Raw genomic sequence first — 22,255 nt, forward strand, 5'->3', positions numbered from 1 at the left:
ATCACTACCCGAAGGAGTCTCAAAGCGGCTAACATTCTCCTTTCCCTTCCTCCCCCACAACAAACACTCTGTGAGGTGAGTGGGGCTGAGAGACTTCAGAGAAGTGTGACTGGCCCAAGGTCACCCAGCAGCTGCAGGTGGAGGAGCGGAGACGTGAACCCGGTTCCCCAGATTACGAGTCTACCGCTCTTAACCACTACACCACTGGGGCAGGGAGCTGCGGCAGAGGGTCTCTAGAAGCAGAGAATTGTAGTCATAGGGGGCTGAAGGAAGGTGATGGGAGGAGGGGTGAAGAGGGGTGCAAGCCACCAGAAGAATTAAGCAAAATGGACAGCTGTGTAAATGTGCCTCATTTATTCAGGAGACTGAAGCTGGGTTTGCATCTACAGTCGTACCTTGGTTCTCAAATGCCTTGGTACTTGAACATTTTGGCTTCCGAATGCCAGAAACCCAGAAGTGCCATATTTTTTCGTGTATAAGATGCCCCCATGTATAAGACAACCCCTATTTTTTGAGCCTAAAATTAAGAAATAAATAATTGCAACTTTCCGTGTATAAGACGACCCCCGATTTCAAACTTTAAAATTTGGAGGAAAATATAGTCTTACACATGGAAAAATACAGCAAGTGTTCTGGTTTTCGAATGTTCTGTGGAACCCGAACGTCCAATGCGACTTCTGTGGCTTCCGCTGCTTTCAGTTGAGTGTAGGAAGCTCCTGCAGCCAATCAGAAGCTGCGCCTTGGTTTCCGAACATTTTCGGAAGTCAAACGGACTTCCGGAACGGATTACGTTCGAGAACCAAGGTATGACTGTATATAAATTAAATCAGAAGGGAGGAAATGGAATTTAGCTGCAAGCTAAGCTGGAGATGCTTCAATGCTCCTGGGAAGGCCTGCACAACTTCTGATTGGCCAGGACCAGCGGACATGCACTATGGTCTAGCAGGGGCTCCCCAAACTATTTGGGCTGGTGGATTCAGGTTGTATAGGCCTGGGAAAAAGGAATGGGATGTCTTATGCTGATAACCAGTGTGGTTGGGCTAGGACTTGGGAGACCAGGGTTCAAATCCCCACTCAACCATGAAGCTCACTGGGTGACCTTGGACCAGTCGCTGCCCCTCGGCCTAACCTCCTTCGCAGGATTGTTTGTGGGGATTAAATGAGGAGGGGGAGAACCATGTATGCCACTCCGAGCTCTTGGGAGAAAAAGGAGGGATATAGGTGCAAATAATAGTAGGAGGAGTAATAATAATAATAATAATAATAATAATATACTATATATATGTTTCTAATATATATATTGTATATATGTATTAAATATATGTGCATACTCTGGGTCTTGTTTCATCTCTCCTATCAGCCTCAATACTCTGTGGAAGAAAATATTGCCGGTCACCACCAGACTTTTAGAGAATTATGGGCTGGATGAGGGGATGAATTGTTGGTCTACCTGTTTGCAGCTCTCAGACTTTCGTATTCAGAGCTAACTCTGGATGTCAGATATTGGAGGCAGACATCTCAGAAGAGCTATAGCCTTGGCTTGTGAGCTTTCTAGAGGGAATCTGCTTAGAAACAGACAAACATATATATAATTTTATATTTATATAATAATAATAATATATATAATATATAATATATTATATATATATATATATATATATATATATATATATATATATATATATAAATATATATATTATATATATAATATATATATATGGCACATGCACTGTCTTCCTAATGCTTGAAAGGACCATGGCTCCATCTACCTCGGACCCACTACAGTATCTTATGCAAACAGTAATGGACACTAAAGGTAGGCAAGTCAGTGGGGAAATTGAGGGAGAATGTTTTGAGTATTGGTGGTGAGCTGAGCAATCCACAAAAGTGGCAGGTAGAGAGCTCACACCTGGAGGACAGATTATACAGCTGGAGGGGGAGGCTGTTGATCCTCACCATCAGATTTCGGTGTCCCCCCCATTTTCCTACAAATGGGGGGGGGAGTCTGCTCTATGGTCCCTGGGATCCCAGGATTATGCCCTAAATCTGCCAGCCCAAGCTGGTAGCTTTGCTGTTATCTGTAGCTGTAGAGCAGCCTCCTTGCAATCCCTTTATTTAATTTTATTCTTCCTCCTTTTTGGGTAATGTTTTATGTGTGTTTTTTTCACTCTTTTATCACTTGCAAAGGACTGAATGTACCCTGGTTTGGCACAGATATCATGCGCTTCCTGCCAGCAAGGAAGGAAGCAGCTGTCTTCCTGGATTTAGGGTCATCCTCGTCGTCCTTTCACCCTGTTGAGCAGTCAGGGAGGCAGTGGGGGATGCAGAAGGGGTGGGGTGGGGGGTGACCCAGAAGGCCAGGCTGGGATGTGGAGAGGGGCAGAAGAAGACAAGAGCAGGAAGGTGCAAGCAGCGGGGGGAGTAGGGAAATAAGACTCTTCTGCATCATTTTTCAACTGAGAGCACATTTGCAAAGCTAAGCAGAGTCCAGTGTGGTTTCAAATTGGATGGGGGACCACATGTTGAGATTCCTGCATTGCAAGGGCTTGGACTAGATAACGCTCTGAATCCCTTCCAACTCTACAGTTCTGTGATTCTGTGAAAATCTCAGCAAACTTATTACAAACAGAAGAAAACAGAGCAGCAGATTAAAAAATGCATACCAACAAGCTAATAAGCCAGCAGAGAGCTATAAAGGTAAAGGGACCCCTGACCATTAGGTCAAGTCGTGACCGACTCTGGGGTTGCGGTGCTCATCTCGCTTTATTGGCCGAGGGAGCCAGCGTACAGCTTCCAGGTCGTGTGGCCAGCAGGACTAAGCCGCTTCTGGCGAACCAGAGCAGCGCACGGAAACGCCGTTTACCTTCCTGCCGGAGCGGTACCTATTTATCTACTTGCACTTTGACGTGCTTTCGAACTTCTAAGTTAGCAGGAGCTGGGATAGAGCAACGGGAGCTTACCCCGTCACGGGGATCGACCTTCTGATCGGCATGCCCAAGAGGCTCAGTGGTTTAGACCACAGCGCCACTCGCGTCCCTATCAGAGAGCTAGATTGGCTCTAAAGACCATCCAAGATAAATGAGCAGCAGGAAGGTCAAAAGTCAGAATCTTGCTGGAAGGGAAAAGTTTTCTAAGTGATGGTGCAAGACCCATAAATAAAGAGATGTTGCAACCTCATGGGGCAGGGAGTTCCATAGGCTGGATGTCACTACGAATCACCGCTTCACTTGCCTTTTCTATAGTGGCCGTGCTTTTTATATGGGTAGCCCCATTTCTGTACAGTATGGACTCGACATCTGCCAGGGAGGTCTATAACAGTGAGAGCGTAATGTGGTTTTGCATGTGTAGCCACTGTTCTGAGTACAGTACAACCACATCTTTCGCACGGATTTGGTTCCAAAGGCTCCACACTTAAACGAAAATGCGTACTCTAACCACCTCCATGCGAGCATCCCAGGCACTGGCTCTGGAAGATGTTCACGCAGGATTTCACAGGAACTTGGACAGCTCCATGAGATCTCGCAAGAGCATCCCAGGACCAGTGCGCTGACAAGGCCTTGCCCCCACAAGCAAGGAGAGCTTAAAAGCTTTTTCTGTGCCAGGAAAACCTGGAGCAAAAAGAGCTTTTAAGCTCTCTGCCTTGCTTGCATTTAACTTGTGAAGTTTTAACCAGCTGGCCTTTAACTACATATGGTTGAAATCACACAAGTTAACTGCACCTAAGATGCACTTGTACTATAGTTGTGGCTTGACTGCCAAAGATGTAAGCGATGAGGGGCCTGTGCGTGTCCTACAATGTTTTCCTGCTACCTGGCTGCTCATCCCTGCCTCCTTCATCTTTCTAGGTAGCAATTTCCCCAAATGATGCACATTCTGCCACACAAGCCTCTTGGTTTAACACACTGATGTACATTCCTTTGCTTAAATCTGCTGTCATTCTGTTTTTTCCTAGGCCAGAAATGTGCACAGCGGAGAGTTGGCTGCAGTAAAAATTATCAAGTTAGAACCAGGTGAGCTCTTCCCTTCTTTTCTATTCTTTTTTTTTTCCAAAACAAAAACAAAAAACCACACACCGTATTTTTTGCTCTATAAGAGGCACTTTTTCCCCTTCAAAAATTAAGGGGAAATGTGTGTGCGTCTTATGGAGCGAGTGCAGGCTCCTTGGCTTCAGCGATAGCAACGCGAAGCCTCCGAAGCGCAGAGGGAGAGTTCCCTCCGTGCTCCTTGGCTTCGCGTTGCTTTCGCTGAAGCCGCCTGAAGCCCTTGGAGCGCAGTGGGAACTCCCGCTGCGCTCCGGGGGCTTCAGGCAGCTATCCGCAAGCCTTCAGAGCGCAGCAGGAGTTCCCACTGCACTCCGAAGGCTTACGGATAGCCGCCTAAAGCCTGGAGAGCGAGAGGGGTCGGTGCACACCGATCCCTCTTGCTCTCCAGGCTTCGCTGGAGATGCGTTGCACAGTTTTCCCTCTCTGCGCAGCGCCCCTTCAGCAAAGCGGGAGGAGAAATGGAAGGGGCTCATGTTTCTAATGCCGCTTTGCTGAAGGGGCGCTGAGCAGAGAGGGGGAGAATTCCCCCCCCCCGTTCTCCCCCTCCTATGGTCCGGTGCATCCTATAGAGCGAAAAATACGGTACTCATTTTTCCTGGATTTGTTTCCCTGACAGCCTGCCTATCACACTCTTAGTTCCCAGTGCTCTGGGCACCTTTCCCTTTTCCCCCCAGTTTATCCCCACAACAGCCCTGTGAAGTAGGCTAGGACGGCAGGGGTTTGAACCTGCTTCTCCCTCATCCATCTCCACCGTTCCACAATAGTGTGCCACACAATGAGGCTGGTTGGACTGAGGGGTTTTGTCTTGACCAAGCCGGCTCAAGGGACTATTGGCTCAGTAGGTATCTGTACCTAATTGCATGCTCAGGTAACAACATACATCTATCAGTTTGTTTGCTCTACCATCCTGGCTCTTTGTGGCTGTCAGATTGACTGAGTTCTGTCTGCCTGCCTCTCTGTCTCTGTCGCACAGCAAGACTTTGTAGTAGCAATCCTGTCTATTCCTATGAAAAGAGGTACGAAAGATCAGGTGCTCAAAGATGTCTTTTGACTCTTAATTCACTGCACAGTCAACAACTTCTGCTTTTTTGGTGTTTATTCTTTGCTAGGTAACAGTCACAGCTTCATTTGAGCAGGGACTCTTGTTCCTGGGGTGGTTGAATCAATGAATAACAGTACTTCTGAGCATGTGCAGGGTGTATCTCCTTCCCCGTTGGGTGGCCCAAACCAGATTATATACTAGCTGTGGATTGGAGGATAAAAATCAAGCCAGGGCAGATACCATTTTGGAAGTTAAACACCGGCATCTAAATGCCTGTGTACAATGCAGAATGCAAGAGCCATTCCTTATATCTTGAGTTGCTTTGGCATGCATTGCCGCTGACTGGGTCTTGCTGTTGCAGGGAACTGGGCATTTTCCTATTAGGTCTCCTGGCATCTTTGGTGAAATGGCTGGGAGATTCTGGTATTTTAAGATCAAAAGAGGTGCCTTAGAATAAGTTCCAGCTATTGGATGGTGAGCACCCGCCCACCTTCGGTTGCTTGTTGTCCTCCAGCATTTCCTAATCGCATAAGTGGAAGAAGCTCTGTGCGGCTCATAGCCATTGATTTTGTCTAATCGTAGTCATCCGTCCCCACCGCCATCAAATATGTCTTTATATCATTTTGTGACATAGAGGAGGCAGCTACAAACCACAAAGAAGGACAAGCAGAACAAGAAAATGGATGACAAATATTAATACAATGACAAAATAATTGTAATAGAGACTTTTTTGTGATGGATAAAGATATAACGCAATAGGAAAGGTTTGAGTAAAAACACTGTGAAGGTGGGAAGTCGACTTATGAAATATTGTACAGTGGTACCTCGGGTTAAGTACTTAATTCATTCTGGAGGTCCGTTCTTAACCTGAAACTGTTCTTAACCTGAAGCACCACTTTAGTTAATGGGGCTTCCTGCGCCACCGGAGCACGATTTCTGTTCTCATCCCGAAGCAAAGTTCTTAACCCGAGGTACTATTTCTGGGTTAGCAGAGTCTGTAACCTGAAGCGTCTGTAACCTGAAGCGTATGTAACCTGAAGCGTATGTAACCCGAGGTACCACTGTATTTTATTTGAAGGTTATTGTGAAAACGTTTGGAAAAGAACCATATAATAAAAGAACAATACAATAAAAGAGAGAAAAGTAGGCTATACAGCAAAGCTAGAAATACTTAGCATTACATACCTTTTGGCAGAAAGCACCTCAAAGCTGAAGTTGTAAAGTGTCATAAAATTTTATATGAGTTGTACCAAGAATCATGGGCGATCGCTGTCCTGAACTGTCTCCAAAAATTCAGCTGTGAGAGTGGAGGTTGAATGAGGCCTTCTGACCAGGTAACAAACACCAGGAGAGACCACCAGATACCCTCAAACTTGTCAGTCTTAGGAAGACCTTTATAACAGCAGTAATCATGGTTGAAAACAAAAACAAAACTCAGAGCCATGCAGGCCAAAAGCCATTGGTGCATCTTGCAGAAGTGAATTCCATAAGTTAATTATTCATTGTGCAACAAGCAGTATTAAGAAATAAAAATTCCCCAATAAGAGTAATCATGTCTGCAGGAAAAGGACAACATCGAGCCTCAGAGAGTTCATGCATCCGATGAAACAAGTTCTTTCCACAATAAACAGTTTATATACTGTGGCGAAGATCTCTTTCAGCTCATGTAAACAGGGCTGTGTTAGATGCACCCTTTGTCTACGAAGCAACTCCTTAGTTCTTTCTTTCTCCTTGAAAAGATTTCCTTCTCCACCCTTTCAGCCAAAAGGGGTCTCAGAGCTACTTGTGGCCAGCAGTAGCTTCATTGATCTAGGTCGGAGGTGGATCCCCAAGAATCGCCTCCACTGCAGATCTCAGTTTGCAGGCAGGCTGGACATGGGTGCAGGCAACCCATCCAATATCTTGTGTTCCAAACTTTTTAAGGATTTGAAGCTTAAAACCAGCATTTTGAATTGGGCTCAGAGATGTGTTGGCAGCCGCTGAAGCTGGTGTAATAGTATTGCCAAGACGGACTGCCTCGGTAGCAAATAATAATAATAATAATAATAATAATAATAATAATAATAATAATAATAATATTTGTACCCCAGCCACTCTGGGCAGCTTTCACAAAGGCCAAAACTACACTAATATGTCAGACATTAAAAACCTCCCTGAACAGGGCTGCCTTAAGATGTCTTCTGAATGTCAGGTAGTTGTTTATCTCTTTGACATCTGGTGGGAGGGCATTCCACAGGGCGGGCACCGCTACCGAGAAGGCCCTCTGCCTGGTTCCCTGTAACTTGGCCTCTTGCAGTGAGGGAACCGCCAGAAGGCCCTCGGAGCTGGACCTCAGTGTCCGGGCAGTATGATGGGGGTGGAGACGCTCTTTCAGGTATACTGGGCCGAGGCCGTTTAGGGCTTTAAAGGTCAACACCAACACTTTGAATTGTGCTCGGAAATGTACTGGGAGCCAATGTAGGTCTTTCAGGCCTGGTGTTATGTGGTCTCGGCGGCCACTCCCAGTCACCAGTCTAGCTGCCGTGTTCTGGATTAGTTGTAGTTTCCGGGTCACCTTCAAAGGTAGCCCCACGTAGAGCGCATTGCAGTAATCCAAATGAGAGATAACCAGAGCATGCATCACTCTGGCGAGACAGTCCGCGGGCAGGGAGGGTCTCAGCCTGCGTACCAGATGGAGCTGGTAAACAGCTGCCCTGGACACAGAATTGACCTGCGCCTCCATGGACAGCTGTGAGTCCAAAATGACTCCCAGGCTGCGCACCTGGTCCTTCGGGGGCACAGTTACCCCATTCAGGACCAGGGAGTCCTCCACACCAGCCCATCCCCTGTCCCCCAAAAACACAGTACTTCTGTCTTGTCAGGATTCAACCTCAATCCGTTAGCCGCCATCCCCCAACCGCCTCCAGACACTTACACAGGACCGTCACCGCCTTCAGCGCCAGATGAGGGGAACCTTTGGCCCTTCAGATGTTGCTGAACCACAGCTCCTATCAGCTTCAGCAAGCATGGCCAAGGACAATAGGAAATGTAGTCTCAGACCACTGGTTGGGCCCCACGACCAGGTCACAGCCTGTTCTAAGGTGTATTGCACTGGCCAGCATGCAAAGATATGGTTAAAAAAATGAAGAAATGGGTTCCGAAATGCATGTTTGGGTTAAAGATGGGTCTGAAAAAAATTGAAGGCCAGTGCCTTAGGCAACACCCCTGCAAGGGGAAGGTCACAAGTCTGTTTGGGCATTAAGTGTTCAGCAAATAATAATTATATGCCATAAATAGTGCTGGGCTTGTCAGTCTTCTGGCCAGCTTGCCTTCCGTTAATGGCCTTCTGCTTTGGACAAGCTGCCCCCAGGGTTCACCTGGACGCCATTTGGGAATGTCTGCTGCCTTGTGGCTCCACCCTCTATGCCGTTGTGAGTGGGGCACAGTCACCAGGTGCTGGGCAACCAGCACAAGCCAGCTGCCACACATGGGGAGGAAGGAGAGGAGCTTTTGCTCTCTTTGTGGAGCTTCAGCAGTGCCGTCCTGCTCTCTGAGCTGCGGTAGGCCAGAGAAGGATCTGCCCCGCGCCTGTGCAGGAGAAGGCAGGGGACCCTAAACGGGCTTGACTCAGTATACCTGAAGGAGCATCTCCACCCCCATCATTCTGCCCGGACACTGAGGTCCAGCGCCGAGGGCCTTCTGGTGGTTCCCTCACTGCAAGAAGCCAAGTTACAGGAAACCAGGCAGAGGGCCTTCTTGGTAGTGGCACCCGCCCTGTGGAATGCCCTCCCACCAGATGTCAAAGAGAACAACAACTACCTGACCTTTAGGGGACATTTGAAGGAAGTTTTTAATGTTTAACAGACCACTGTATTTTAATACTTTGTTGGAAGCCGCCCAGGGTGGCTGGGGAGACCCAGCCAGATGGGCAGGGTATAAATAATAAATTGTTGTTGTTGTTGTTGTTGTTGTTGTTGTTGTTGTTGTTGTTATTCCTGCGGCTATCATTTGTTTTCACTGTTTTTAGTACTGAACTTTAAATTGTTGTAGCCTGGGGCCTGCTGGTGAAGGATAGATAATAAATTTCATCGTCATCATAATTGCCACCATCCCAGTTTGTCCTGACCTGCCAACCTTCCTGCCCCCCCTCCCAAATATAATCTTCAGTTGACCACTGAGCCAGAAACACCTCCTCCACGCCACCCATTGAATTTCTTTCCTCTGTCTTAGACATTCCCAAGGTCCTCGCCAGATTCCAGGAGAATAAAACTTGGTTTTACAGCCGGAATGTTTTGTGAAGTTTCCGTGATTACGGGACAAAATAAAAGCGAGGCCTGTCAGAGAGGCACGTTGTCTTGTCTGCCTCCTCGCAATCCTTCTGCCTGCTGCTGCTGCTGCTAAGCTGACTTTTCTGTCTGGTATTTGAGGTTTTGCGTTCAGCTTTTGAGCCACCGCTGCTATTTACAAGTTTCCAGGCCTGCCTTGGAGCCAGGGGTTGTTTTCTTGGTGCCGGGGCTGAGCTGAAGGGCCTGTTTCTCTGCTGCAGGGCTCAGCTGTGGTGACACAGTGAGAAATAGAAGCCCTTGCAGCCAGACAGCCTCATTTATCTGCACAAGCCAGCAACTGCTTGCTGCTTTGCTCACCCTCTTGCATGTGGGATTCAGAACTTCCGTTTTCGGGGTTTGTGGCTTCCAAGCAGACCCGAAGACCTCGTATTTAAATAAAGAAACGTGCAGCGTTTTAACTCAAGCAGAGCTGACGCGGTTGGATCCTCCCGCTTATTATTTGCACAGCGCCATCAATGTTCCGGTGTTCCTTGCAGACTTAATAGGGACGTATAAATGAGTCTCTGCCCCCAAGGAGCTTGCAAGGTGAAATAGGCAATGAGAAGGAGAGGCAAACAAAGAGGCACTCTGCTCTCGATGGAACTTTGTTCACTGTAAAATCTCCCATCGGGTGGGAAATGGAGGAAATGCTTTTGAAACTTGGAGGCATTGCGAAGCCTTACGTAGCATCAGCCGTGAGCATTTTAGGGAACGATTGCCCAGGTTCGCACATTGATCCAGGTCCTCTGAAATGAACCATGTAGCATTGGGGCAGATAGGCGGAGCTACGAAATGGGAAGACTCTGGTTCGAATCTTGCCTCTGCCACCAGATAATGCAGTGGTGCCTCGCAAGACGAAAAGAATCCGTTCCATGAGTCTCTTCGTCTAGCGGTTTTTTCGTCTTGCAAAGCAATCCCATTAGCGGATTAGCGCTATTAGCGGTTTAGCGGCTATTAGCGGCTAAAGGGATTAGCGGATTAGCTGCTAAAAGGCTATTAGCAGCTTAGTGCCTTAGAAAAAGGGGGTGGGGAGCGGAAAAAAACCCCCAGGAATCGCAAGACATTTTCGTCTTGCGAAGCAAGCCCATAGGGAAATTCGTCCTGCGAAGCACCTCCAAAACGGAAAACCCTTTCGTCTTGCGGGTTTTCCGTCTTGCGAGGCATTCGTCTTGCGGGGCACCACTGTATTTGGAAAGCAACCCCCCCCCCACTTCAGTCCTGCACCTTCAACGTAGGGATACTAATATTGTCCTTGCTTACTGGGTGGTTGCAAGTATTGTAAGCACTGCTCTGTCTCTGGAATGCGCTGGACACTCTGGAGATCTGAAGGTTTGGAGTCAGAGCACTGGGGAACTGCCGGCGTTGCTGAACCACAGCTCCCAGCAACCATAACAGAGGGTCAAAGCTTTGCCACCCCTGCTTCAGCCCCACATTGTCTGATGGGGTTTGTAGTTCAAAGCATTTGGAGGGTGCCAGTTGGTGAAGGTGTCTTTGAGGCCTCGGGCAGAGAGAGATTTTCCGCATCCCCTTGCCTACCTGGGTGCCCACCTTAAGAGGAGAGGCTAAGGGCTGTATTTGGGAGTTTATGCCTACAAAGGAGGAGCTTTTCACTTAACGGCATCCCCTGTACTAAGAATGCAACTAACACTTCCATTATTACTTTGTAAGAAAGCAAATATGTCAGTTCTATAGTTCCTGTTTGGGGTCTGTGGCTGACACATTTGGCAGCGCTCTGAATCCTTTTTACATGTGTCCTGAATTATCTAGGTGTTGGCTTGTGCTCAGTTAATAAAGAGTTGGGCAGAAAAGCAGCCTTCTTTCTCCTCCCCCAGTTAAGCTGTGGATGTTGAATTCGAATGTTACCAGCTGTTAACGCTGATTCTGAAATTAGACTAATGGGAATCTTTGCACTGTGCCATGTAACTGGAGCTATGTGCGTTCACTGTGCATATGCCCACCGTGTCCTGAGAATCTCTGCTTTTATTTTATTTTTATTTTTTAAAAAAACAACCCAGAAGGAATTGTAAAAATAGGATAGCTGTGTGTCACTAGCTTTCTGGCATGAAGCTAGCCCTCAACATTTTAAAAAACACAACACTTTTGGATTATCTGGAAGCAGAACCAAAAACACGAAGGCATGAAGCTAGCCTTCAGCCCTTCAAAAACCACAAAAGAAGAATTTGGAAACATAGAGGCAAGAAATGCGAAGCTCCAGCTCATTCCCATTTTTCAGGGTTTGGCCGAGCTTCTTGTATTTGAGGGCAGTAGGCTTTTGAATGGGGCCATTGTGCACCGGAAAGCCATTTGTGTGTGTTCTGGCGGGGGGCTCCTCATCTGCTTTCCTAAAAATGACGTACAGATGTTGTTTGTGTTCAAAACATACAGCTCAGCGGTGGCCCTCGCTGAGTCCCTCCCCCGATCAAGGACGAGGATGTCAGGAGGTCGTGATCTGCGTGACTTTTGACTTGTTCGGGGGCTTTCCCCATATCTTCTCCTCGTCTGCCTGGGAAGGGTGGGGGGAAGCTGAAGGCCACAGCAAGACTGCGGTCAGGACCCAGTCAGGCAAGACACTGGATGCTGTGCCCTGGCAGGGGATCAAAAGCTGTTTTCAATTTCCCCTCTCCATACTTGTTGACGGTTGCTCTTGTCTCGGTATCTTGCTTTGGACGGCGTTTATAATGGGTGAGAAGCTGGAGACCAGCTTCCTGTTGTTTGCTGGATTGGTGCTGCTGAGTAAAGCCAAGTGGGTAGAAGGGCCCAATTCTTGGGGGCGGAGGAATTGTGGGATGGGCATGAGTGAGAAGAATGCAGCTGCTATTATTATTATTATTATTATTATTATTATTATTATTATTATTACTACTACTATTTGTATCACGCCCTCTGACTGAGGTGCCCCAGCCACTCTGGATGGCTTCCAGCAGAATATACAAAAACAAAACTTCCCTGTACAGGGCTGCTTTCAGATGGGAGGGCGTTTCACGGGGAAGGTGCCACCACCAAGAAGACCCTCTGCCTGTAACCTCACTTCTCGCAGCAAGGGAACTGTCAGAAGGCCCTCGGAGCTGGACCTCAGTGTCCGGGCAGAACGATGGGGGGTGGAGACGCTCCTTCAGGTATACTGGGCCGAGGCTTTAAAGGTCAGCACCAGCAGTTTGAATTGTGCTTGGAAACATCCAGGGAACCAATGAAGATCCTTTAGGACTGGTGTTATATGGTTCCGGTGGCCACTCCCAGTCCAGCAGTCACATTCTGGATCAGTTGTAGTTTCCGAGTCACCTTCAAAGGTAGCGCCACTTAGAGTGCATTGCAGTAGTCCAAGCGGGAGATGACCGCCCTGTACCCCCCGCCGAGACAGGGCACAGGCAGGTAGGGTTTCAGATGGAAGTGGTTATGTCGGTGTGAGAGGCCCCTCCTCTTGGTGGGTGCCAGAGCCCTGTTGAAGGTGGAGAGCCAGAGGTCTCATGTTACGCTGAGCTGGAGCATGGGCGAAGCACATCCAACCGCTTCAAGGCTTAGCACAGGCATAGGCAAACTCGGCCCTCCAGATGTTTTGGGACTACAACTCCCATCATCCCTAGCTAACAGGAGCAGTGGTCAGGGATGATGGGAGTTATAGTCCCCAAACATCTGGAGGGCTGCATTTGCCTATGCCTGGCTTAGCAGGTTGCAAGGGACCATATCCTGAGTTCTTCGTCTCTCCCTGAGGATGTGCATGCTTTTTCTGCCGGCCAATTTGAAGCTTGGAACGGCTCCTTGCATAACTGGGCTATTCCCTTGTAAAACAGCAGGCAGAGCTGTCACCCTCAGGCGTCCTAAGAGGCTCCCAGCCCATCTTGCGGGGCCTGAGCACATTCTTTCCAGAGTCACTGTGGCGCTTGAGCCCCCGAGGCTGCCAGCCCAGCCCTCTGAGGAGCAGTTTTGTCTTCAGCCAGAGAAAGTAATAAAACGTGGAAAACCAGTAGAGTGGAATTCGTTTAAGGGGGGAGAAGTAGCGGTGGAGGGGGAGATTTTTTTAGCATCCGTCGAGCAGTTGTAGCATTCTGTATTGTATTGTTTTGTTAATAATTGCAAACATGTTCTGGGATATATTTGTCAGGCTTGAGTCTTTTGCCGCTTTGGTTGCCTGAGCAGTCTGCTTTTCATCCACCTAGACCGCGGTGCCAACCCCTACCCTGCAGCCAGTTGATGAGTAGACCTTGAGCTAGGATGACAAATGCTGGGTTCAAAGCGAGTGCTGTGGTTGGTGCCGCCTCTGGTCACTCCTGTGCCTCAGATAAGATTCGCAGTCCCATTGGCAGAGCGAGAAAATGCACTCGCACACATTTTCCCTGGGTAAAAGTCAGATCCTGGGAGAATTAATCCTTGAAAAGCATAGAGAGCTGAAAGAGGAAGTGGGAAACACCAACTCTCTTCCAACTTCCCATGTCACGTCTGTGTACAATTCAAGGGAGAAAAAGGTAACTACCGTATTTTTCGCTCTATAAGACACACCAGTGTGGTGTAGTGGTTAAGAGCGGTAAACTCGTAACCTGGGGAACCGGGTTCGCGTCTCCGCTCCTCCACATGCAGCTGCTGGGTGACCTTGGGCCAGTCACACTTCTTTGAAGTCTCTCAGCCCCACTCACCTCACAGAGTGTTTGTTGTGGGGGAGGAAGGGAAAGGAGAATGTTAGCCGCTTTGAGACTCCTTAAAAGGAGTGAAAGGCGGGATATCAAATCCAAACTCTTCTTCTTCTACCAGACCACACGACGCACCTAGTTTTTGGAGGAGGAAAACAAGAAAAAAAATATTCTGAATCTCAGAAGCCAGAACAGCAAAAGGGATCACTGCACAGTGAAAGCAGCAATCCCCCTTGCTGTTCTGGCTTCTGGGATACCTGTGCAGCCTGCATTCACTCCATAAGACGCACACACATTTCCCCTTACTTTTTAGGAGGGAAAAAGTGAGTCTTATAGAGCAAAAAATACAGTACCCTCACCACCGCATGATGAAGAGGTCAGTGAGTAGGAAGAGGGCTCAACTCCTACCCAGCTGCTCTCCCATGATAACACAGAATCATAGAATCATGGAATTGTAGGATTGGAAGGGACCCTAAGGGTCATCTAGTCCAACCCCCTGCAATGTAGGAATCTCAGCACATGGTCCCCCATCCTTATGGAAACCATACCAGACCCTGCTTGCTTTTGCAAATGTGCTGGCAGTTTTATTGCTGCACCACTAGGATAAACGCATTAACTGCAGGTGTAAGAGAGCTTGCACATTACCAGTGTTTTATGAATTGTGATGTTTAGGGTTATATTTTTTTCTGAAGTGTTTAGTTGATTGATCAAAGCAGTCACTCAAAATTAGATTAATTGGTTGATAGCAATGCTTGTGGAATTTGAATTGGAATCCATGGATTCTGCTGCAAATCAACCTTCTGGATCTGCACCTTTTGGGTCGCGGTGTGAATCGGAACATAATTGTCCTTCAGATTTTGCCCCTCTCCAAATACGCAGTATAGCCCTTGGCTTTAAAAAATGCACCGAAATGCATATTATAGGATCAAAAAAAGACATATGGGTGCATTGAGGTCAGATACACAGCTAATTATGTATTTTTGACAAAATATGAATTCTCATGAGGTTTTAACAAAAAATGGTAGATTAATGCAGAGTGGGATGATGATGATGATGATGATGATTGGCATGAATTTATGAATGAATACATGCAAAACTGACACAGAGTGGAAATAGACTGATCCATCCTACCTAGAAAGATGCCTCCAGTTATTTAATCCAGTAGATTAAAAAAATTAAAAGCATTCCGTTTTTAATATAAGCTCTTATGAGACCTGCAGGTATCAAGCACCATCATGGAAGGAGTATTCCCTCCTACGAGAGAGAGAGAGAGAGAGAGAGAGAGAGAGAGAGAAGGGATGCCTTTCCCACCTTTGGCGTTGTTGGGTTTATTTCCCCCTCATATGTTAATATGTGCAGATTTAATTAAGATTCATACAGTCATTCAGCCAGGCTTCCTTTAACCAGGTAACAGCCCTGGTTAAAGTGAATAACAAATCTGCTTTGTGTTTTTCCCCAGGGGATGACTTTTCGTTGATACAACAAGAGATCTACATGGTTAAGGAATGCAAGCATCCTAACATCGTAGCTTACTTTGGGAGCTATCTCAGGTAAGGCCTCCTGCATTCTGCTTTGTAGAAACGATTTGCTGTGCCAACTTCCTGCCAGGGACCTAAGGTTTTTCTGCACAAGCCCCAGGGAAGGTGGTGTTCCCTGCTGGTTTTTGAGCTTGCTATCTGCTGCAGGATACGGTGGTCCTACAATGTCAAATTCAATGAAACTTTGATGCTGGGGCTATGTAAAGCCGCTTTTTAAAGCTCTGGTGGGACGGAAGTGAAGTAGTTCTTCTCACCAAACCTGAAGCACCATATTTTCCAGTCTTCTGTAATTCTGCATTCTATTGGACGTGAATCTCTTGGGACATTCCTTATTCCTCAACAGATTTGATCCATTTCCCTGCGCTTGCATGTTCTGATATTCAGAAGTTTGCTGCATGCCCCCCCCCCCCCCAGAAATCAAGGGTTGTGTTTTATGTGATACTTAAAAATCTGCAGAGGGGTTGGGACTTGTTGCTGTGGGTCTTGAACCTTTGATAGCTAACTGCGTAAAAAATGGACCTCCGACCTCAGTTCCTGTCTGTGTAATGGGAATAATGGTGACAAGGTGGCACCTAATCACCACAAAGCGCCTGTTTGAGATGGGTAAGAATTATTAACTACCCTGAGCCTCAGGGACAGGATTGGCTATGAATATCAATGCAATACAATAATGTTTTTCGATTCGTTATAAGCACCAGGCATTCTTTCTGATAATATCTCCTTAATTTCATAGCCGTGAGAAGCTGTGGATTTGTATGGAGTACTGCGGAGGAGGATCCCTTCAAGATATTTATCATGGTAATTGGCAACCTTATTATTTTATACCATGCCCTTCCTTCAAGGAGTTTGGGTGGGATGCATGACTCTTTTCTTCTCTGTAATTTGGGGCACAAATTACTGTAAAGCGCTACAGTCCCAAACCTGCTGCAACAGATGAGAAAGCCCTGCTGACTTCCATACTTCCGCATGACGAAGGACATCCTTTTATCAGCCCCACAGGGGTCAAGAGCATGCCACCACATCATGCTTCATCATTTGATGTTTGATTTTCCTTTCAGTGACGGGGCCGCTGTCGGAGTTCCAGATTGCGTTTGTTTGCAGAGAGACGTTGAAGGTAAGGCACTGCTGGGCAGGTCTTGGGCGACTTTTGGCGTAAGAAGAACGAAGCTGTTTCAGTAGAACTGCAGTCCAAAGTACATGCAGGGGGGGGGCGGGAGAAGATCGCCAATAATAATCTTAGCTAATAAACTGCTCAGTTGTTGTCGCTTAGTCGTTTAGTCGTGTCCGACTCTTTGTGACCCTCTGGACCAGAGCATGCCAGGCACTCCTGTCTTCCACTGCCTCCCGCAGTTTGGTCAAACTCATGCTGGTAGCTTCGAGAACACTGTCCCACCATCTCGTCCTCTGTTGTCCCCTTCTCCTTGTGCCCTCCATCTTTCCCAACATCAGGGTCTTTTCCAGGGAGTCTCCTCTTCTCATGAGGTGGCCAAAGTCTTGGAGCCTCAGCTTCACGATCTGTCCTTCCAGTGAGCACTCAGGGCTGATTTCCTTCAGAATGGAGAGGTTTGATCTTCTTGCAGTCCATGGGACTCTCAAGAGTCTCCTCCAGCACCAGAATTCAAAAGCATCCATTCTTTGGCGATCAGACTTCTTGATGGTCCAGCTCTCACTTCCATACATCACTACTGGGAAAACCATAGCTTTAACTATATGGACCTTTGTTGGCAAGGTGATGTCTCTGCTTTTTAAGATGCTGTCTAGGTTTATCATCGCTTTTCTCCCAAGAAGCAGGCGTCTTTTAATTTCATGACTGCTGTCACCATCTGCAGTGATCATAGAGCCCAAGAAAGTAAAATCTCTCACTGCCTCCATTTCTTCCCCTTCTATTTGCCAGGAGGTGATGGAACCAGTGGCCATGATCTTAGTTTTTTTGATGTTGAGCTTCAGACCATATTTTGCTCTCTCCTCTTTCACCCTCATTAAGAGGTTATTTAATTCCTCCTCACTGCTCAGTACAAATTGTTAAACACTGTAGTCTGGCTTTGGGATTTTTGGTTCACTACTTCATATTTCAGCTGGCACTGTGGTCTAAACCACTGAGACTCTTGGGGTCGCTGATCAGAAGGCTGGCGGTTCAAATCCCCACAACGGGGTGAGCTCCTGTTGCTCTGTCCCTGCTCCTGCCAGCCTAGCAGTTTGAAAGCATGTCCAAGTGCAAGCAGATAAATAGGTATTGCTGTGGCGGGAAGGTAAACGGCGTTTCCATGCGCTCTGGTTTCCGTCACAGTGTCCTGTTGCGCCAGAAGTGGTCCTGTTGTTCACATGACCCAGAAAGCTGTTTGTGGACAAACACCGGCTCCCTCGGCCTGAAATCAAGATGAGCGCCACAACCCAATACTGCCAAAACCGTCCAGGGTCCTTTACCTTTACATTTTTACCTATGTAGTAGAGATTGTTGCATATACAGAGAATTAATAGAGGTTTCCTGTGTTCAAAGCACTTCACGTGCTTTCTCTCAGGAATCTGCACAACTATCATCATTTCTTATTCCCACCTTGCAAGTGGAAGAGGATACCCAAAGGCAGCTCAAACATGGGGCTCCAGCTCCAACTCCCATCATCCCTAGCTAGCAGGGCAACAGCTGGGGACCCAAGTTTGAGAAACACTGCCCTAAGGTAACTGAGGAAGTGGCCCATCTGCAGTTTGAAGTGGAGACTCAGCATGTCACCTGCTTTGCCACAATGCAGCCCCATCTGTCCACAGGAAGGGCTGCCCATTCTCTCTGTTAGCCACGTTACGGAGATGGTCTTTTATCCCACGATAGCTGAGATTCTGTGGGTGTAAAAGGTTGATCTTTGAATATGCACTCAATTAGAGTCTAATTCAGCACTAAAAGAAGCCCTTCTAAGATGCAGTTTAAGGCTCTGTTCAGAACACTTTTGAAAGAGAGTGCGATAGCTCAGTACTGAGACACCTGTACTAAAAATACCTTCACCCAGAAGCAAACGTTTTTGGTATCGCACTCCTGGACCTCCTCTTCACAGCTCTGTTTTATTCTCTGTGGATGAGGCAGAGGACTAGCACATGAGGACTCCTTTGCTGAACCACATTGGGGAACAGGGACCCCCCCAAATCATGAATCACAATGTCTCCTCCAGCTCTAGTGATTTAGAGGAGCAAGGTCATGGACTGTAGAGTTGGAAGGGACCCTGAGGTTCATCTTATCCAGGGTTGTCCAACCGGTAGATCGCCTGGGTGATTGTGCTCGTTCTGGTGCAAGCAAAATCCCTGTATCCTCTCTCCAGCGCTGTCTCTCTCCTTCTGCTGCCCTGCCATCCCTTCTTGGCAACCCCCCCCCCCAAAAAGCTCAACAACTGTGGCCAACCCCCCCTCCCCCCGAAAACGCACACCCCTCCCTCCCTCCAATGACGGTGGGTAGATCACTGACAGTTATTTTATACTTGGAGTAGATCACAGTCTCTTGGGGGTCGGACGTTCCTGATCTAATCTAACCCCTTGCAGTGCAGCAATCTTTCACGCAACGTGGGACTCGAATGCAGAACCCTGAGATTAAAGAGTCTCGTGCTCTACCAACTGAGCTGTCCTTCAGACAATAATAACACAAATAAAGCATAGTAATAAGGATTCATTTAAAAACATTTGGCATGCATTATCTCAGCAATTCTTTTAAAGTTAGTGGGGCAGGTGAAGGGGGCTCAGGCAGCAGTCCATCGTCTCATGGGGGAATCGGTCCTGGTCACTTTGGCCTTTGATTTCTTAGGCCAGCTTGGAGTTCCATCCTCACCTTTGCCGCTGCTTTCTTTTTAGGGGCTCGATTATTTGCACAAGAAAGGCAAAATGCATCGGGACATTAAGGTAGGTGATTCCTGAATGGAGCTCTTTCTCCGTTAAAGAAAGGGGGGGGGGGTGTTGGTGAGTGACCATAAACTCAAGGTTTTATTTTTATTTTTCAGGGTGCAAATATTCTGCTGACAGACCATGGGGACATCAAGCTGGGTAAGTTTGCTTGCTCTCCTTGACTTCCGAGAGAGAGTAAAGACATGTATAACATTTGCAGAGCAGCGGAGGCCATCTTGGAGGCATCTTTGCTTCAGGCAGTGCAAATGTACCTTCTCTTCTTGAGGTCATGCTCTGTATGCCACAAAAGCCAGATGTGGATAGCACTGATTGGCTAGCTCCTGTGCCATCTCCAACCCCTAAAGCAATTGCGCAGTTTTTAAAAATTCCCTTTTAATTCAACTTCCAGTTTCACCCACTCATCTGCCTCTTCCAGTTTGGGTGGGAGCTTGGGAGGCAAGGAGTGAGGCCCCTGTGGCTGGCACTAATGCAAATTTGGCACACAACCCCTCCCAAGAGGGCCTACTTAGAGCCTTTTCCTTGGCCTGCGTGAAATGGAAAGCCAGCTTCTAGAAAACATCTTCCACTCTTGTCTCCCGCAGCTGACTTTGGCGTCGCAGCGAAAATAACGGCCACCATCGCAAAAAGGAAGTCATTCATCGGCACTCCTTACTGGTAATAAATTCCTTGGGATTATTCAAACAAGGGCCTGGGATGCTGAGCCAGGGTTTCTGGACTGCGCTATGAGGATGCAGAAAGAGGAGTTGAGGATGCAGTGAGCTGGCAGAAACAGACTCAAAGCTATTGAGCTCTTTTCTGACTTCGTCGGCTGGGCATCCCTCTGAGAATCACCTCTTCCGCTGCTGCTGAATACCTTCTGCTGATTCACTTTAAGGCAGGCGTGGGGACCAAATGCAGCCCTCTAGTCCTCTGTTAAGCCCTTGAGACCCTTCCCAGTGCCTTTGCCAAGCTGGAATCAGTCTTTGAACTATGGGAATGATGCTTGCTTGACAGGATGGAGGTGTGTGTGTTTGTGTAGCATGGTTGGAGTGTGACCTTAACAGTTGCAACCGTTGCTCTGTCTACTTTTGCATCTGGCCCCATTCACAACTGGCATGTGACCCCCCCCCCCAAAAAAGTTGTCCATGAGGGAATGTGACCCTGAAAAAGGTGTCCCACCTCTTCTTTAACAGCCCATACAAGGTGTCTACACAGGTGAGACAGAAGCACACATATCTCAGCTGCAACACCTTTTAGAAACTGGAAGGTGAATATATATACACACCCTTGGGTTCCTGATTTACATCCTACACTGTTCACAGGAATAGGCAGCTTTTGTCAGCCAAGGAAGCGACCTTCGGATGAACATGGAAGTAGCACAGATGAGCAACTTGTGAAATGCAGGTTGTTATGTTCAGCTCACTCTTTTTTTTAAAAAAGAGTTATAAATATCCTGCCTTTACTTTGTTCGTTCTGCAAAAGTCCTTATGCTGGCAGAAGCAAGGCTGAATTTGCAAGTGCGCCCTCAATAAAATAAAAAACAATCTGATCTTGCAGTCGGTTGTGCACAAATTGAGGATGGGTGCACCAGGTTTTTCAGCTGGGCTAATGGTCATGTCTTCCTTGAAGGAATTGTTCCAAGAAGTGGCTCAGCATTCTCAGAACTGCAGTCCCCAAAATTCCTTAAGGGAGGCACCAACAGCTCAATCAGTATAGCTTAATGCTGCTGGCTTACCAAAAGCTCCACAAACCCGGTGGGGTGTATGTTATCCCCTCCCCGCTCCACCCTAGGACTCCTTGAGGTCCACCAGCTGGAGTCAAGCGCAAAGGAGTGACTTACAAAGAAGGTCAGACGTACACTGAGAATTAAGGAAGGGGTGGGAGTTGCTTATTGTTATCATTATCATTATTTTATTTTATTTATACTCTGCCTATCTGGCTGGGTTGCCCCAGCCACTTTGAGCGGCTGTTGTTAAACAATTCGGAGACAAAAAACGCCGGGTGATTTATTGCAAAAGAGATCCACAAAGCACTCCCTGTCTGCCTTCTGCCCGCACCGCAGCCAGCCTCCCCCTTTTGCTGTCTCTCCAAAGTCTTCAGGACCAGGCGAAATGTCTGGCACCTGGTAGACAGCAGCATGTTTCTGTCAGGCTCCAATTCTCCAGTCTTCTTTGTCTAGCCCTTAGGACTCTCCCCAGGCCTTCCTCCTCAGGCTACCCTACTCTTTCCAGGGTATGTGCCCTCATTGCTTCTCCTTAAAATGGTAAAGGGACGCCTGACCATTAGGTCCAGTCCTGACCGACTCTGGGGTTGCAGCGCTCATCTCACTTGATTGGCCGAGGGAGCCGGCGTACAGCTTCCGGGTCATGTGGCCAGCAGGACTAAGCCACTTCTGGCGAACCAGAGCAGAGCACGGAAACATTGTTTACCTTCCTGCCGGAGCGGTACCTATTTATCTACTTGCACTGGCGTGCTTTCGAACTGCTAGGTTGGCAGGAGCTGGGACTGAGCAACAGGAGCTCACCCCGTTGCAGGGATTCGAACTGCCAACCTTCTGATTGGCAAGTCCTAGGCTCTGTGGTTTAACCCACAGCGCCACCCGTGTCCCTTGCTTCCCCTTAGGGACTGCAATAATACCTCTTGCTTGCTTGGGGGGGGGGGGGAGGATGCGTGTGAGAGTATGTGTTTCTGTAGAAACCTCTGACTTCTGCATAACTGGGAATGCCACCTTCTGTGCAAACGAAAGGGCTGCATCCTGCGGCCCACGTGCTTTACAAACACAAAAACCTTTATTGGCATTATGAGTTAAAACATGTCAAAACACTAGGATAAATTTAAAAGGGACAGG

At 47.6% G+C, this 22,255-nt stretch overlaps 1 protein-coding gene across 3 annotated transcripts in view; it reads left to right on the forward strand.

The window, feature by feature from the left end:
* Nucleotides 1-22,255, forward strand: part of MAP4K5 (mitogen-activated protein kinase kinase kinase kinase 5) — a 97,231-nt gene that overhangs the window by 30,629 nt on the left and 44,347 nt on the right. For all 3 annotated transcript variants that reach the window (XR_014509948.1, XM_083435191.1, XM_083435192.1), the window contains exons 3-9: nucleotides 3,953-4,010; nucleotides 15,471-15,561; nucleotides 16,283-16,347; nucleotides 16,608-16,663; nucleotides 19,378-19,425; nucleotides 19,524-19,566; nucleotides 20,010-20,082. Coding sequence is in view for 2 of the 3 variants with exons in the window: in XM_083435191.1 (XP_083291317.1) it covers nucleotides 3,953-4,010; nucleotides 15,471-15,561; nucleotides 16,283-16,347; nucleotides 16,608-16,663; nucleotides 19,378-19,425; nucleotides 19,524-19,566; nucleotides 20,010-20,082 (434 nt within the window). In the remaining variant the exon portion in view is untranslated. The remainder of the gene's footprint in view (nucleotides 1-3,952; nucleotides 4,011-15,470; nucleotides 15,562-16,282; nucleotides 16,348-16,607; nucleotides 16,664-19,377; nucleotides 19,426-19,523; nucleotides 19,567-20,009; nucleotides 20,083-22,255) is intronic.

Source organism: Podarcis tiliguerta (assembly GCF_965153285.1).
Source record: "Podarcis tiliguerta genome assembly, chromosome: 1".
NCBI classification, from domain to species: Eukaryota; Metazoa; Chordata; class Lepidosauria; order Squamata; family Lacertidae; genus Podarcis; species Podarcis tiliguerta.